At 43.0% G+C, this 17,823-nt stretch overlaps 1 protein-coding gene across 1 annotated transcript in view; it reads right to left on the bottom strand.

Annotated features, from left to right (window-relative positions):
• Positions 1 to 268: 268 nt before the first annotated feature.
• HEPHL1 (hephaestin like 1) overlaps positions 269 to 17,823 on the bottom strand; it is a 33,046-nt gene continuing 15,491 nt past the window's right edge. The window contains exons 9-20 of the mRNA XM_039718473.1: positions 15,382 to 15,593; positions 14,823 to 14,973; positions 13,507 to 13,719; positions 10,735 to 10,948; positions 8,899 to 9,038; positions 7,674 to 7,814; positions 4,540 to 4,646; positions 3,840 to 4,062; positions 2,962 to 3,101; positions 2,209 to 2,370; positions 846 to 924; positions 269 to 767 (exon numbers count right to left, since the gene is read on the bottom strand). Coding sequence (XP_039574407.1) covers positions 565 to 767; positions 846 to 924; positions 2,209 to 2,370; positions 2,962 to 3,101; positions 3,840 to 4,062; positions 4,540 to 4,646; positions 7,674 to 7,814; positions 8,899 to 9,038; positions 10,735 to 10,948; positions 13,507 to 13,719; positions 14,823 to 14,973; positions 15,382 to 15,593 — 1,985 coding nt within the window. The 3' untranslated portion in view covers positions 269 to 564. The remainder of the gene's footprint in view (positions 768 to 845; positions 925 to 2,208; positions 2,371 to 2,961; positions 3,102 to 3,839; positions 4,063 to 4,539; positions 4,647 to 7,673; positions 7,815 to 8,898; positions 9,039 to 10,734; positions 10,949 to 13,506; positions 13,720 to 14,822; positions 14,974 to 15,381; positions 15,594 to 17,823) is intronic.

Raw genomic sequence — 17,823 nt, forward strand, 5'->3', positions numbered from 1 at the left:
CCCCAGTGCAAAGTTTCCTCATTTAACAGGGAAAAAAAAAAAGAGGCAATCATCGAATGGTGGTGAATTCATTGAGCCAGACTTTGGGAAGTGGCAGGGACTTGGAGATTTGCACCTACTCCTTCAGAAGCTGACAACTTAAGCCAGTCCCTGATGGTGTTTGTTTTCTAGTGTGAACCCCAAGTTTCTGCACAGAGCACATGGATGCCATTCTGCCTGTTTCTTACTCCTGTGGATGCCAAGAGGTGTGTGCTGCTCTGCTCAGCTGCCAGATTGGATTTTGGACAGAGCTCATCTGAACTCCAGAGAGTGGAAATGGTGATGGGTGGTACCTGGCTCTTGGAGCTGAGCCCTACAGCTTGTGTCCACTCTTGTGAGCACTGGTCATGGGGTAGGACTGTCAGCATATGCCCTGTTCCAGTTTTATTAGCAGCATGTTTCCTGGCAGTATTAGATTAATGGCTGGACTCAATGATCTTAGAGGTGTTCTCCAAACTTAATGGTTTTATGGTTCTATGTTGTGAAATCCAGTGAGTCCCTGTGAACAATATTAAAAGTGGGGATTTACAGGGAATCTGCCAGAAGTGCACTTTTATCATCCAGAGCTGTGTAATGGATTCTATTTCCTTGGTGGGTGATGAAGCAGAAGAAGATTAATGCTGTTGACAGTAGAACAAGTCCAATGCAAACAAAAGCTGCAAGTATCAGGGTGGCTTCTCCAGGACTCAAAGTTTTGCCGAAAAAATTGCCCACTTTGTTGTCATGATCTGTTAAAAGAGAGTTGTTAATGAGAAATCTGCACATGAATCTGAAGAGTTTTAAATGGCATTTTTAAAAATCCTTACCCTTTGCAGTGGTTTCATTTGTTGCAGGAGTTGTGTTGTATGTTCCAGTTGTGTGTCCTCCTTCTGAAGGAACTTCCCACTGTCGTCTCTCTTCTCAGGGTGAAAAAAGGCATAGTTAAGTTGGAAGCCTTAATAAATATTTTTTTCCTCTTTTGAAAGAATAGAGTTTATTTCATTATTTCTACCTTGTTGATCTGAACAGAAATTGTGCTTAGATCATCACAACTGTTCCCCATGGGCAACATTCCCCTTCTCTGTAGGCATCTCTGTTACTCTACTACTTACTGTAGTGATGGGACAAGGAGTAACTGTAAACTGAAAGAGGGTAGATATAGGTGGGATATAAGTAACATGCTTTTTATTATGAGGGTGGTGACGCACTGGCACAGGTTGCCCAGAGAAGGTGTAGATGCCTCACCCCTGGAAGTGTGCAAGGCCAGGCTGGATAGAGCCTTGAACAACCTGGTCTAGTGGAAGGTGTCCCTGTCCATGGCAGGGGGGTTGGAATAAGATGATCTTTAAGGTCCCTTCCAATCCAAACCATTCCATGATTCAGTTCTGCATTTTCTTGTCCATTTAGAATCTCACAGCCCACATGAATATGTGTAATCAAATAAATTTGTCATATCCAAGGAAGGAGTATTTTGGCTACATTTGGCATCTACATTTGTCATCGTGCTGCTACAGGGTTATAGGTATGAGGTGTGCCTACTGGCACTGTTTCAACTCTTGTAGAGGAGTGTAGTCAGCACAGTGAGGACCTAGATGCTGGATTCAGATGTTTAGTGGAGTAATGTGATGTGGAGAGGCTCACAAAACACTTTCGGCTTCACTCACATGTGTTGGAAGAGACAAGCACCACTCAAAAAGTTTGCTAATTTTCCTTAGTCAAGAGATAACCTATTTCTTGGACAAGATGAGCAACCATTTCTTTGGAGCTTCTTTTATGCCAGCTGGTGTCTGCCTGTGCAGTGAGAAGCCCAAACAGCTCTGCAAGTCATCAGGGCTCACAGGAAGGAACCAGCACCATGCCAGACTGTAGGCCCTCCCACACAGTGTGGCAAAAAGGCTGAAAAACAGCTTTGCAGATGTTTTTTGTGCTACCTTTAAATGACAAATGGTCCCTAGGCTGCCACTGTCTCAGAAGGTCACTTGTGAGGCACCAATTGCTTTCAAGTCACAGCGAAGTGCACCAAAGATTGCCATGTCATTAGGGGTGTTTGTCCTGTCTTTTATCACTGCTAACTGGCCATGGCAGTGCAGATGCTTCCCACCAGTGCACAGGTGAGCTCTCTTCCTTTCATCCCTGCCTTCCATCCAACTGCACTACCACCTCTGAGTCCTGGGGTGTGTCTGATACTGCACCTGATTTATTGATGGTGTAGGTTGTCTCCATGCCAGCATGGATGTGGTCAGCCACGTGACAGTGCAGAAGCCACGTTCCAGGGTTTTCTGCTACGAGTTCAACTGTCTGGAAGGTCCCAGGGAAAAGGTCATATACATCTCCTCTGTGGTCCTTATCTGTCTGTGGCAAAACAAAACCAGAATTGTGAGAGTCGTGCCTCAAATACTCCCCCCATGGGCACTGAAATATTCCAGTTAAAATTCCAGCTCCTTAAGATAGAGCAAATGCTTCTTGTTCCTTTCTAGTGAGCATCATCCAGAGAAACTGAGGTCTGTGGACACCTCTCATTTAATCCATTATACAACAACAGCAAACCCTTTCTGTTGACTCCAGCTTTTGGTTGAGCAAAGGCATTTCTTTGAAAGATAGATTTTTCAGGTAGTCCTGACAGTGGTAAACTGTCACAGCATAAAACAATACTCTAAGCCAGCATAACTCTTAATTTCCTCCCTGTATTTTCCCTCACACTTATGGGTAATCACATATTTTAACCCACCTAAGCATGTCCTCTACTAGGGAGATAGAAGCTTTGCAAGTATCGCATTCATTTTGTATTTCCTTCAAATGCAAAACTCCCACCAACCTCAGCATCAGCCCAGGGTTCTGGGACTAAGTGACAAAACCAGGCTGGAAGTATGGATTTGTTTGTTTGTTTTTCTCATAAATTTCTCATAACACTATAAAAGTTTTACTTTGATTTATTTTACCAACCTTGAAGATGAAGGTCTGTGCATGGAAGTGAACTGTGTGGATATCCACTTCATTGCCCATTCCTATCAAATACCAGTTTGTCCTATCACCTTCATTCATTGTTAGACCCAAGAGACTGTTGTAAATCTTCCCATTGATTGCTGGAAGAATGACAAATAGGAATGATTAATAATTTGCCATGGTATGGGTGATTATAACCTCCACTTCAGGCACCCTTTGCACTTTCAGGGGAGAAGGAGTGCTCAGGCAGAGAGGGGACAGGCATGTGTGGTCAGGACAAGTGCTGTTCCCAGTGACCACTGTCACTGCAGGGAGAGAGTCATGCTTTTGTTTCAGTTTCCAAATTGTATAAGTATACACAACAAACATCTTTCTGTCTTACAGAGCATCAAACTGGTTTTTTACTGGTTGAGATTGAACTCCTGAGCAAACTGGATTTATGCTTAGAAGCTACATGGAAAAAGAGGGAATGGAATTGTTGCCTAAAATGGGTACCAGCTGTAGAAAGAAAAAATTGCTTTGCCAGGGCTGTGTGTGTCCCCATCCAGTCTATTCAGCCTGGCTCCTGGACTGGCTGCAAATACAGCCACAGTTTCAAAATATCATCCCTATGCTCCTGAAAAACAAGCCTTGGAGGAACACAGCTCCCAATGACAAAGGAATCCTGGCAGGGCAGCCTCTTCCTGAAAGTATAAGAGTAAACTATCTTGTTAGAAAAATATCTTGGCTGGGCTTGTGAAATCTTTTTGTTTCCAGCATTGCACTTTATGAAATTGTCACATGGCTGGGTAATTGCAGGCTGAGTCCAATGTCTTCCTAAAAGGGCTGTGAAAAAGAAACCTCTTCCCTCTTGGCTGCTGCTGCCGAGTCCTACATACCATGCATGCTGTTGCCTTCTACAAAGTTCTTAGTGGAATTAAAATCCTCAGGATTCTTATGAAGGTATGTTTCAATATTTTCTTTCAAATACCAGGATTCATTTTCATCGAACACCATAAACAGAAGAGTAAATTCACGATCAATGTCTTTCCTTAGACCTCTTTCATCTAAAGTTCCTTTTCTGCAAACTACAAGAGGCCCAATCAGACCACTGTATGTGTCCTGAAATAAAATAAATATATGTGTTACAGATTTTCAGTTCATTCAGGTATGAAATAGATACAGATTAACTGAACATTAAATTGCTTTCTCCTAGCAGATGAAGCAAAAATCAGACTGATTAAAAACTTCTTTCTCTGCATGTCTCTCTGGTAATTTACCAAAGCAATGACATCCAGTGGTCCGTTTCAACCTTACTCATTCTGTGATTCTGTGATTTTGTGTAATGTTTTGTCTTTACCCCAAATCCCTTCAACTGTTCTTTAAAGAGGAAATCACATTACTGTGGTGCATCCCTTGGGATTTCCATAGATTAAATTACCCAGGCATGTATAACTGTTATATCAGAGGACAAAGCATCTCGCTCTGTAAATGGTTTCTCTAGCCTGTGGTCCGCTCCAGGATCCTTTCAGAAACATTACACAAGGCACAACGTATTAGCCAAAGCAATGCAAGCTTTAATGGCCATGTCTTGGTTACCTTAACAAAATTAGCTGTTGAATAATAAACCCAAGTGATACAATTTGGATCTGTTTTGCCGGGACCGGATCGTTCTGGGATGTTCCACCTGTAGGTGTTTATTTCCCCTGAAACAGAGAGAGAACAATTTTACCTTGAGCAGCTAAGTATTAGAGGCTTTGAATAGCACCTAACTCAGCCTTCCTACCCTCCTCATCAAAAAATTGTCTGCATCAAAACTACCTGTGGAAGCATGCAGCAATGGGATGGGTTTATGATTCTGCCTTCCAGGAGGTCATTGAGGTTCCAGTGGTGTAAATGAAGGCAGGTGGCTCCGGAAAAGAAGATCTGCAAATGATTCTGACAAAAGTGGTATCCCACAGAAGGAAGTTCACAGACAGGACACTTCATCTTTCCCCTTGGCAAAACCTGCAGTAATTCAATGATCTTGGCTGCTGATGCTCAAGGTCAGATGAGGCATTGGGAGCCAAACCCAGAAAATGTTTCTTGGACCTTCTCAATTGAAAAGGACAGAAAGAAGTGGCAGTTGCCACTGGGATTTTGCAGAGGGTGCTGCCGAAGTGTGTTAGCCAGGGGCCCAGACAGGATGCTGTCTGGGAGCATCAAGGGGGTTCTTTCCTGTTCCAGATAAGACCTTGCTCTACAGCAACTGCCAGAGAACCTCTATCCCTTCCCAAATGTCATCATCTCTGCCACATCCTCCCTGAGCAGAAATTCCCTGACCTCTGATTTTAAAAAAATCTGTAACAAATGGATGAGGAAATAATCTGTTTTGGTGAAGACAATTTCTCTGCACTGGACACAAACATCTGTGTTCAGATGAACTGCCTATGCTGTGTTTCCCTGCTTTGTTTTCTTGCTGGTATTGCAGGAAAGGGTAGGAGACCAAGATATGGTCAACACCTTGCCCTTTTAAGTGGAGGAGAAATGCTGAACCAAGCAATCTCTGTCCCAGAAGTCTTTCAGGGTGACAACAGCCAAGAGCATCGTGGGACATGCTATGAGTCAGGTGAAAACCAGAAAATCACAGAACCATGGTTTAAGTACAGGTACAACCCAACAGCTGCCAATAGCTGTGAGCATCTAGGGAAGGAGAGTTTTCAAGTTTAAAGGGTTGGGAAGTGACTGAGCCTAGTTTTTGTGTCACTGAGCCACTACACTGCTCATGCATCATGCAGCAGTGGGTTTTAATTGTACAGTTGTAACTACAGAAAAAAAAATGGTGACTCTCAACTCTCATACAATATGAGATGGGTCTCATGTAAGTATTGCAATATCATTGACTCTTACAGGATAAGCATCATGTCATGGAGACATTAAGTCCATATCACGGAGACACAGGCCAGGGAAGTGTTTCTCAAGCACCCGAATCTAACCTATATGTCATCACCTCTTTTTAGAGGGTGTGATCTGAGAAGGGAGGCTAATCATGGTCCTCCACCACCCCTTCCTTGCTTTTTTCTTCTCAGCTCAGGAGGTTTGGAGGCTGTAGATGGAAAAAATCTCCACCCTACTTAAAGGCTGACATACTTCAGAAGGCATCGAAGACCTATCTTTGAAGTGCAAATAAGGCATAACCCCTGAAAAAAGTGATAAACATGAGGAAAATTGATGTTTTCTCCCTTTTTTCCTTCTGGGTAATTGGAAGAATGGTCAGGGAGAGAACAAAGCTGTGTCAGATGAGAGCTGGTTTAGCATAGGTTGCTATGGATATGCTCTCTGCATCTATTTACCATGCCCTCCACAGTTGCTTTAGGACCTGGCAGTGCTCTCAGGAGTACAGTTTGTCAGGATGCAAATCTGTGTGATGACCGATTTAGGATTTAGTAGAGTTAGACAGTCTTTGGCAAGGTTGGGGTAAGCAGTCCAGCCTGGCCTAGGAAGAAAGACAGTGAGAACTTCTAGATGATGCTGGTGGAGTCTGAGGTGCCCAGGAATTTTTCTTATTTTCAGGGATTTCATTTCTATGTTAACTGCTCTTTCCAAACTCCTAAGGAAAAGTCATTCCTTAGGTCTTCTGAAGAATGCTTTTGGCTTACTCTCAAACACAGACACCTTCCCTCATCCAACTCATCCCAAGCCTGCTCCCATGTGGACACAGGAGATGTAACATTAGTGTTCCCGTTGTTACATCTCAAACACCAGCCTGACAGCGACAACAACATCATGGAGCCAATAACAAAGCAAGGGAATTGTATAGACATCCTTTTCTTCCACTCCCCCATGTATTAACCTCAGGTATACATTCATGTATATATACATACATGCTTTCCTAATTCAACTCCAGCAAGGCAGATGTTGGCTCACATTTGACATGAGTTTCTGTGTATTTGTACTGTACCGACACAGCTGGTCACAGGAAAGAAATGTCAGCTTGCACAGAGCTTTATTACATCAAAATTTCTTTACATTTACTGTCAAACTGGAGTTCACAAATACCGCAAAAAATTGCATAGGTGTTGGAAAGAAAAGGTGGGTACATTTTGGATTTACTACAATGCCTGGGTTTGACTTCCTACTTAGAACATAAACCCAACAAAAAAATTGAAGTTAAAAGAGTTAAACAGGAATTTTTCTATATGAAAAGCTATCTTCCACTGTTTTCCTCACTAGAAACTTTGGTACACTTTCCCAAAGATTATTAATTCACATGACAGCTACATTTGGCATTTTATGCATGACTCTGAATGCAAATGCCAATTCTCTGTAGCTCGAGACAGGCAGAGTTAATATTAACATCTGCAATTCTTACATCTGAATTTGAAAGTTCTAAAATCATTGTTAGAGTGTCAGTTCTGGAGCCAAATGCAGCACTGGCTCACATTTCTCTTGCCGTGATTAAGGGCCTGCTTCTCTCTCTTCTGGAGGTAGTCTAGTGATATTAGATTCCTGTTTCTACCCCTGATAGGAATGAAGGCTCACTCTCTGCCCAAACATGCTCACTTGATCAAGAACCTACATGTCTAGCAACTCAGAACTGTAGCTGAATAAGCGTTGAGCTTATTATGCCTGGGAGAATATATAGATATGGACAAGTTTGAAAGAGAGATTATCATTAATGTGCTAAGATGGTTTTATATACAGCCTTTGTAGCTCAAAGAAAAGGGGGGAAAAAATTAAAAAAGGAGCCTTACCAGGGAGGGTAATTGGTGTCTCAGGCTGTTCTTCGCAACCAACCTCTTCTATACCATGTGCACTTATTGAGTAAGGCCTGCTGGCTTTGTTCTTAAATACAATCAGTACGGAGTCACCGGCCTCGGCATGGAGTAGCGGCCCTAAATTCGAACAGAAGATGCCAGTGTTTAATGCTGCTTTTCTGAATTCAACAAATTTTCAATAGCTTGGCCTAGGAGTAGAGCCAAGGTCTCTATCAAAACCTTTTCTGTTCTTCCAGGAAAGTCATCAAAATTGGTTTATCTCAGATGATTAAAAGCTACATATGTACAAATAATCTCTTTTCAGTCAATGAAGAGAATTGTCCTCTCTGAAGACAGGTCTTTGGACAGCTGTTTTTAAGGAAAATTCCTGAGGTGGTTTTTGAATCTTTCAAAATGTTATTTCTTAAGCTGGTAATTGCCACTTTAAAAAAACAAAACAAAACAAAACAAAACCAAAAAAACCCCACCTTTTTTCTTTTTTTTCTCTTGCCCTTCAGGAAAGGAAGTGGTAAATAGATACCTAGAGAAGGTTATCCCGAGGGAAGAGTATGAAACTGTATCAGGACAGGCTTAGTTTCAGTATTATGAAAAGGTTCTCCACTCAGAGGGTGTTTGGGCACTGGAACAGGCTCCCCCAGGCAGTGCTCACAGCACCAAGCCTGACAGAGTTCAAGGAGTGCTTGGACAATGCTCTGAGGCACATGGTGTGACTCATGAAGGGTCAGGAATTGGACATCGATGATTTTCCGACTCATGATATTCTAAAATTCTATGATTACTTTATGATCAGTTGTTGCCCGCTTTTCACCCCATAAAAACATGAACTGATGGTAGTTATTTTATGATGAGTAAAATGATGTCTTGCCAATTGCAAACACAAATCCATTTCCTTAATATTGTCTTAATGTGTTTACAAGAGTGTCCCCCATGTTACAAGGTGAATTTAAGGTGAATTCTAGAATTGCCATTATAGCACTCCTTAGGATTCTCCTTATTTCATGTTCAAGAATGAATTCTTTAATTTGGAAAGTATCTTTACACTCAGCAATGACATAAATAGCATGTAAAATCACTGACACCTGGAATAGGTGTCACTGTTCCATATTTTCCACCTTTAAAAAGCTATAAAACATCTTAGTTTTTGGAAAGAAATCCCCTCCCTGACCACAGGCTTGGTCTGTGGGACATGAGAGCTACTTGCCCAGGATTTCCAAATGTTCCTCCTCTTCTGTCCTGACTTTGCGCTGTGTGAAGTTGCTGCTTGTGTACTCCCTGTAAACCACCTTCTTGTATTTTGAACCGATCAGGTCCTCTGCTTGGCTCAGAAAAACGTGCCCATAGCTGCAAAATAAAATGCAATAAAAGCACTAATGTGTACAGAGCTGAAAGCTAGTAACTGTTATGCTATTCACAACAGATTCAATGAGAATATACAGACTGATCCAATGTGCTGATGGATGTGAAGGCCCTGAGAGATGCAAGAGGTTTTGAATAGCAAATAGCAAGAGTGACAATCCTCACTGAATGCACACCCGCTTCAAACAGGTGAAGCTGAGGATAAGCTGCACTCTCCAAGAATTTTGGAAACACAAATCCTTCACCAGAGCTGGAGCAGGGGTAAAGTGTGAGATGAGAGTGGTTTCAGCTGCCCTCTCCAGCTGCATCGTTTGCTCCAATAAAAGATACTGCCTGTCCCTGGAAACCTGAATCCTCTTATCATGATGGCTGCTTTTGCTATCTTAGGTATTAGCCACGGGAAGACGATAAACAAAGCTTGACCTTCAAAAACAAATGCCATCATCTGAGATAAGAGGGAGTTGCTTTACCCTTCCCTCTTGCTGCTGTGTACTGCACAGTTTGGATGCTTTCCCAGCATGATGGTAAAAGGAGAAATGTATTTTCCATTCTGCACCTGGAAGAGGATGCTTTCCAGGTTTACCCTCGGTTTGTTGCTGTTCCCATGGGATCCCAGAGGGCTGACTTGCCAGCAGAGGACACTCACAACCCGCTGTGCAGCTGAGCGTTCCCTCTTCTGGGAGCAGCTGTCTCCTGGCAGCTCATCTCCAAGGTGCCCCTGGCAGGGGAGTCGCAAGGCTGGCTCACAATACACTAAATAAAACCAAAAAACTGCCCCAGGGATACTGCTTACTGTGTAGTGAGCTGTGTGTGCAACAGCAGCCTTTGACAGTACTGGAGTTTATGTTTTCTTTAAACTCACATCGTCACCTGAGACTCTTCAGGTGTATTTTTTACAGACTCCTCTTCCTCTGTACAAGGAGCACTTTCACGGATGCTTTTATAAGGTTTATTTTTGATGTATGTTCCTTTTTGCTTTCACCAAAGTGTCCTCAAAGACCAGTCTATGCAATACGACTTGGAATGTGTATTATTTTCACAAGTTTTCTATTCCTCACACAGTAGAGTAAGATGCTTTTATAAGGCTTTTTTTTGACATATGTTCCTTTTTGCTTTCACCAAATTGTCCTCAGAGACCAGTCTATGCAATATGATCTGGAATGTGTATTTTTTTTCACAAGTTTTCTATTCCTCACACAGTAGAGTGATTCAGTTGCAGGGTTACTTATGTTCAGATCTTTTCAGGGGATATAGGGCCTACCATGCTGCAGGATGGTAAGCAGACTAAGCGCCCCCATCATGCATCTGCATTGCCTACAGGAGCTCACATCTGGAACAGGTGCCTGACTTTCTCCTCTATGAAAACCAGAAGTCTGGGATGGCAAGGCTGGGGAGAGTAAGGGAGAGGAAGGGGTTGGGGAGCTTCATTGTGAAGTTGAGCCAAGGCTGGAACACAAACTTGGAACAGCATTACAAGACATGAAATGAAAGCATTTGAAACTGGTGCCTATGAACTAGTCTAGACTGAGAGGCTGTGACTTTGTAAAGACATTTTCTCATATTATGTTTAGCGAAGAGTTCTTCCTAAAAACACAAGGTTGGCATCATGAAAGGGCTCTTCAAAGTTTCCCCTCCACTGTAAGCGTGTCCTGTGCCTGCAGCTTTTTTTTGGGTTGGGTACCTTTCCTCATAGCTGCTGATGTTGTAAATCTTTGGTGTCGAGCTCTTATTTGAGGCATAGTCCCACTCAACCTCCTCTGCAGCAATGTAGTAGAGCCTCATGGCTCCACGCTGCTGCTGGGCTCGGGTGGGGTTGTGGCAGCTGCTGACCTCGTAGAGATGTTTCATCCCACCAACAAAGTGATCAAAAGTCCTGCAAACCACTTTGAATGTGCCTGGAAAGAAAAGCATATGACATTTAAGCAATTAAAAAAACCTAACAAGCATGTTGGCAAATTAGGTCCTGCATACATCTCTGATCTGTTCTCAGATAATCCTAATGTATAATGCTGTATGGAAAGTCAAGCAAGGGGATGTTTAAATAGAATGATAGAATATTCTACGCTGGAAAAGACCTCCAAGATTATCAAGCCAGCCATTAACCCAGCACTGCCAGGTCTACCACTAAACCATGTCCCTAAATGCCATCTCTTTTAAAAGTGCCATCTCTTTACAATCTTTTAAATACGTCCAAGGATTGTGACTCCACCACTTCCTGGGCAGCCTGCTCCAATGAACTAAAACTCCCTGATGCAACCTGTGGTTATTTCCTCTTTTCCTGTCACTTGTTACAACTTGGGAGAGGAGACTAACACCTGGGTAGTTACAGAGAGTGAGAACATCCCCTCTGAGCCTCCTCCTCTCTAGGCTAAACACTCCTTCAGCCACCTCCCACCAGACTTATGCTCCAGACCCTTTCCCAGCTCCGTTGCCCTTCCCTGGACACGCTCCAGCCCCTCAATGTCTTTCTCGTAGTGAGGGGCCCAGAACTGGACACAGGATTGGAGCTGTGGCCTCAGCAGTGCTGGGTGCAGGGGACGGTCACTGCCCTGCTCCTGCTGCCACACCAGTGCTGACCCAGACCAGGATGCCATTGGCCTTCTTGGCCACCTGGGCACACCCTGGATCATGTTCAGCTGCTGTTGTCCAGCATCTCCATGTCCTCTTCTGCTGAGAAATTTTCCAGACACTCTGTCTGCACCTTTGGCATTGCATGGGGTTATTGTAAGCCAAGTGCAGGATCCAGCAGGACTTGACCTTGTTTTGCTCCATAGGAAAAACCAGCCTGCTTCATCTTTGCTCAAAAATCACCATAAATTATTTCTAACTATTTGAGTTAGGTCAGCTTGGCCAAGGAAACTCTGAAAAGCACTTAGATGTCTGGCAGCAGGAATCAGCTTGCCAGTGAGCCCTCCCTGCCAGTGAGCCCATGCTGCAGACATGCCCACGAGGAACACAAGAAGAGAAGGAGGAAGCATTCATTGCAACACTCAATAAAGGCATGGAGAAACAAGGGGTGTGTTTCAGAGATGCTGGTTCCTTGCCCCTGAGCACAGAGCCACTGTACCAGCCTTCAGTGCAAGGGATTCTCCACGGAGCCCCTGCATTTTGTCTGGTGTAATCAGGCTGATGAAGGACTCTGCAATACAGATATAGACCCACAATACAGGAATGCCTGCTTATAACCATTTATCTATATGCACAGTCAAGATAAACTGTAACTTTCTGACCCTTTGTACTCCCTGCATGAAAAGCCAAGCTACCATGGGCCTTTTTTTTTTTTTGTAGCTCTGGTGGTCAAAGATGGTAGTGATTGTGGGAGCATATTTTGGCATGTTCATGGGCAGGTTTTAGTATTTATACTCTCCTTCTCTCCTGCCCATTTACTTAAGCAGAAGCTGGCGTGATGTTGTCTTGTACAGCTCCACCTACTAGTACTGTGTGAAGGAGGAAAGCACTTTCACAGCTGCTTTGTATGTGAGTCAGTGATAGAACCAAAATTAGAAGCATAGCTCAGTCCAGACCAGATCTCAGTCCATTTCCTGTGTTTCAGAGGCAAAAGTGATGAAAAAAATAAAATAACATGTAATTAAAATAAAATCACATGCATTGATGATTGTAAATATCTGGTAATTCATTCTATTTCCCTTACTGCTGGTAGAAAGTTAGCCAAAAATAATAATCTCTTAGAATAATTGTTTATAGGTCCTACAGTGCAATTTCATGACAGATAATGGAAATGTTTGGGATTTGTGTAAGAAAAAATTCAGTTGTCTTACAGCATCTGTAAGTGAGGTCTAACCTAGCACATACACAATTCCAATGTACATTTCTATCAGGTGCCCTGGCCATGGATGGCCCTTGGCATAGTCTAGTACAACCCTGATGACTCTGTTAATTTCAACAGAGTTGCACCAATGCAAAGCAAGGTAATGTTGTACTTTATATTGTGAAGATTATTTGGTGTCTCCAGCAAACAGCTCACACTCTCCTAGTTCGAAGTATGAATCACTGGATTACCCATGAGATTTAAAAGTACATTTAATGTATAAGCTTCTGAAGAAACTCCTAAAGACTGACTATTACTGAAAAGCTTTTGTTGAAGTCCTAAAATACCTTAAATGATGATGACTATTCACATGACAGTGAATTTGCTTTTCTAAAAAAAGTCTGTTTGGAGGATTATAAAATTCTATGAGCATCCTGTTGGCTACCTCTCTACCTGCTGCTCTCCCCAGGTCATTAAAGCCTCTGGTTTTTGGTGCACATGCATATTTGATTTATACACCTTCTCAGAAAAGTAATCCAGCCTGAATTCTCAGCTATGCTGGGTCCCCAGGGTCTCTCTCCTGCTTTCAGCCTCCTTGTTCAGAGCAGAGCATCTCACTGTATGTTGTTTTGGCTCACTGTTATCTGCAAGCAGCACACAACCAAAATCAGTTCATGAACATACCCACACGGTCTGGCTGCATTAGTGCTGTCCCTGATAAATGAGGAAACAAGGCCAGCCCATCTCTTGTTGTCCCTCTCAAGTCGATGGTGTTTCCTTGGAAATGAACCCCGTGCATGTCGTAGTGACTGCCCAGCCCAATGAGGTGCCAGGAGACCTTGTCATTCTTGCACATGGTCAGGCCTGGCAGATTGCCATACAGGTAGCCATTGACAGCTGGAGAAGAAGGAAAAAATCCTGGTTAGCAGCAGGGCCACAGGAATGCATCACAGAGCTTCCTACCACCCACCTGGCCAAAGGCTCATGACGCAGCAGGTCACTAAAGGGGCATTTTGTGAAGCAAAAGTAGGATTGAAGGACACCAAATTAACATCTAAGTGCTATTCCTATAAACACAGAACTTCTACCTCTTTGGTTTTAGCCTGTAAAATCTTATAATAGCTCTCTGCTATTGTCATGTAGCACTCCTCCTCTGAGCTTTTGAGTGTACCTCCCAGACACCAGCCAAGTGTACAAATTTGGTACCTCCTTTCAGCCTGGAGAATGTATAACCATGTCATTAAGGCTATGGAGAGAGCCATAAAGAGTCTGAGTTACAAGGGTGTTATAAGACAAAACTCCCTAATCCACAAATGTTGTCTGTGATCAATGCCTGAAAGATGCTATAAAAGAACAAAACTTCAGTATGAGATCCATCTCATAGAAGAAGAATAAAATAGACAGGTCCAGAAAGCACCAGAGTTTTCTAACAATATCTATCTAAAGCAAAGGTAGGTTATGTGAATTGCTCAAGTCTGTCATCCCAGGGATACCTTGGTGGAGATCCATGCTGAAGTCAGATACTTGCATCCAGAAATGATGTTGTAAAACATTTCTGTCATTCCCCTGGTCTTTGGGTCTCCTGTTCCAGATGTGGTCACTGCCCAAATGGGAGACAGCAGAGAAGGGCAGGTAGATTTTACTGCATGAGTCAGAGCCAAGGCCAGCAGTGAAATTTAAAACACTAGTGAACCTTGGCTTCTTCTGCACCTGTCTCTGTCATTGTGCCTTTTTACAGAACTAAGTATTGTATCTAAAACCACTGCTCTGTTCCCTTTTTCCAGATGTAGTTGGTAGATGGATGCACTCATTGCCGCTGTGACTGGGATTTCAGCATGCACTCCAAGGGCATCAGGAGCTGGCCATAAGCTGACTGACAGCTTTCCAGCTCACTCTCCAGTGCAGTGCAGAAAGCTATGAATGGTAATAAAACCTGCCAACTCATCTTCCTAATATGATTGAATAAAAGATATCATTAGCAGATATTAGATATTTTGTACCATGCATTTTGTTGGATTCCATGAAATCAGCATCAGTTTCATCCACTTTTGAAGGGTCTCCAGTAAATGCTTCAATATTCTTGTTCAGGTACCAGCTGTCATTCTCATCAAAGATTGAAAAGAGGAGGTAAAATTCTCTGTCTATTTCTTTCTGTTGATGAGAAGGAAGACAAGACATAAAAAAAAGAGAGGCTACTCAATAAAAATGAATAGGTTTTTATAACAAAGCTTTCTTTTCCCTGAAGCCACCTTCTTACTAAATCTGCATAAAGACAGGAATTGGCACCTTTTCATCAGCCAGAAGGATGAATAAAGTGTCCATTGTGTGGTGTGAAAAGAGTTATTTGCATGCAAAAGACAGAAAAGCTAGAGAAGAGCCAGGATATTAGGGAATGGTGATTTTGTCTTCATAACCATCCCCTTAGATTAGCTTTTACCCTGAGGAGTGACATTTGTTTAATCTCTGTAAACTGAGTTGGAAACTGGGCAAATTGCCTCTATGGGAACCCCCAGTGCACCACCCTGCTCTTAGGGACGAGCAGATATTCCCCTTGGACACCTGTGTCCCGTCGTGATTCAGGGTGTTCTTCCGACAGACCAGCAAAGGTCCCACGAGGCCAGAGTTGGTGTCCTTGACAGCATCGGTGGCTGAGTAGTACAGGTAGGTCAGGCACGGGGGGTCACTCTCTGTTGGACCTCCATTTTCAGGCACCCTCCATTTGTAGGTGAAGGTTTCACCTGGCTTGACGTGGGCTCCTGGCTTCAGGTAGCCTGTAGAGACAAAGTTGAGATGCACCAAGATTACAGGAAGGCTTTGTCTTCCTGACTACGAGAGTTAGATGGAAGTCGGGCATAGCTACAGATTTCTGCGGAGAAGCTCCCCCTTGCCACCACAGCTCAAGCACCATTCCATAGTTTGGGCAGCTGTGCCATGGGATCATCTCACCCGACTCCCGTGCCACGGGACAATCAAGCCAATTCCCCGCAGAACAAGTTTAGCTGCTCCACTCAGACACCTTCCGACGCTAGGTTGGATTATCTGGATTCAATCAGACAAGACACGCAGAGCTCATCCTGGTGCTTAAATGGCTTCCTCTAATGTTTGTAACTTACGTGCCCTGTCATGGAATTCATCTGTGGTACAAACTCAGACTCTGCTTCTCATTAAGTGCCAACAAATCAATTACATTAGTGAGCAGAGCTGGAGCTGTGTCTCTTTGTTTAGAAAACAAATCTGATCCTGGTAATTGTTTCTTTTTGATTCTGTAGCAATGCACAGGAGCCTTTGTCAGCACCTCCAGAGAGTGGATGATATTGTTCTTTGTTGGAGGCTACTTTTAAAGGATTTGGGCCATTGTCTGCTGCTATGCAAAGGGTGGATTTAGATTGTCTTTTACACTTAAGCATCCATTGCCTATATTTTCTCAGCACACTCAGTCTCTGGTACTCAAAAAAAATCTTAGAAACTTAGGCACAAGTGAAAATAGCAGTATTACATCTGAGAACAGCTATTTGCTGCAAACTGCAATAGAAAACAGACTATAGCTTCCACAGCATCCAGTACTAGTGGATTCATCCTGCAACAGTCCTCAATGAGGCAAACTCATTTTGACTTGGAGTCAAAAGCTCTCTGAGACTGACAAGTGTCAAATGCAACATGCAAAAGTATTTCCTGAGAGCACCGAAAAAACCCAAACATATATCTGCAGATATCTCTAGATGTAAGTATTTTTATTTACAGTATTTTCACATGAGTAAGCTGCACTTAGACAATGCACAACCTCTGAAAAATTATTTACGCTCAGCATAAACCTACAGTCTCTTCATGCATACCTACAGGATTTCTGCATGTATACACCTGTAGATAGATGTAATGGAAATCCATGGCACAAGAGTTAAAAAGAGAGAAGAAGGGGCAGGCAGATTATTGATTAATCTGGAGTCAGGTTTCTCTCCAAAGACCCAGAGGTGTGCCAGCTCACGTGGCTGCTGAATTGTAGGTCTTTGGTTGATTTTGCTACACACTGCAGTGTGGAGTGCTGAACAGGGACTGTTAAATGAAAGCACAGCAGCTTTGCAAGCAGGAAGCTGCACTTCCATTGGAGAGCTATCTCTGACATGGGTGGCACTGGGATCTGTGCAGATAACTCCAAGGCTGAACTTTAACCAGGTTTTTTTTATGTTTTGCCTCCTGGCGAATTTGTTGAGTTACAAGGTTGGGAACAAGAGACAACAATTTAATAAAGCCTTTTGCAGTGATCTTATTGTATGATGAGTTTTACATGTTGACCTAATTCTCTCTCAGCACAACTTTCAAAAGAGGGATTATGTCCTATGAGTTTCTTTTGATGTGTTGTAGTGGAAACAAAACAATTTAGGCAACAAGAAAACTACATTCCTTTTCAGTGCTGAAAATGCACTTTTTCAGAGACCACAGCTTTATCTCTGCAGAAGCTATGAATGGCATTCATCTCACCCTAACTGGGCCATCTCAAGCTTAGTCCCTAACTCAAACTCTAGACTTCTGTGGTTGGTGGAGACAGAATCACATCTCCAGAGGGCCTTCTTGTCACTGACTGTAAAAGGTGCCTACCAATTAACAAGATATTTAACATTCAGTAGTTATACTTAGATGATAAGACTGTGTTCTTGCACAAAATGAGAGGAAGAATTTCATAAATGCTCCATTTCAGCATTTATGTATTTATGAGAATTGATAAGGATTATCACTGCTGTGTGATATCACTGCTGTGTTCCAGGGAAATCAGATAAAAGCTGCCTTTGAAACTGACTATCCTGACAGTAAAGCAAGGGCAATGGCCAGCCTGGACTACAGAACTGGGAGTGATGCAGCTGAGAACATGCGGATAGCTGTAGCCAAAGACTCAGCAGGGCCATCATACCAGATCCTAAGAGTTATAATTCTGGAGCAGGTGCAGAGGTCATCCACTCCTTGAAGTGGAGCAATATTAGATTAGAACCAAGAGAAATTGGATTGTGC

Source organism: Passer montanus, unplaced genomic scaffold, assembly GCF_014805655.1.
Source record: "Passer montanus isolate IOZ18808 unplaced genomic scaffold, ASM1480565v1 scaffold4, whole genome shotgun sequence".
Taxonomy (NCBI): domain Eukaryota; kingdom Metazoa; phylum Chordata; class Aves; order Passeriformes; family Passeridae; genus Passer; species Passer montanus.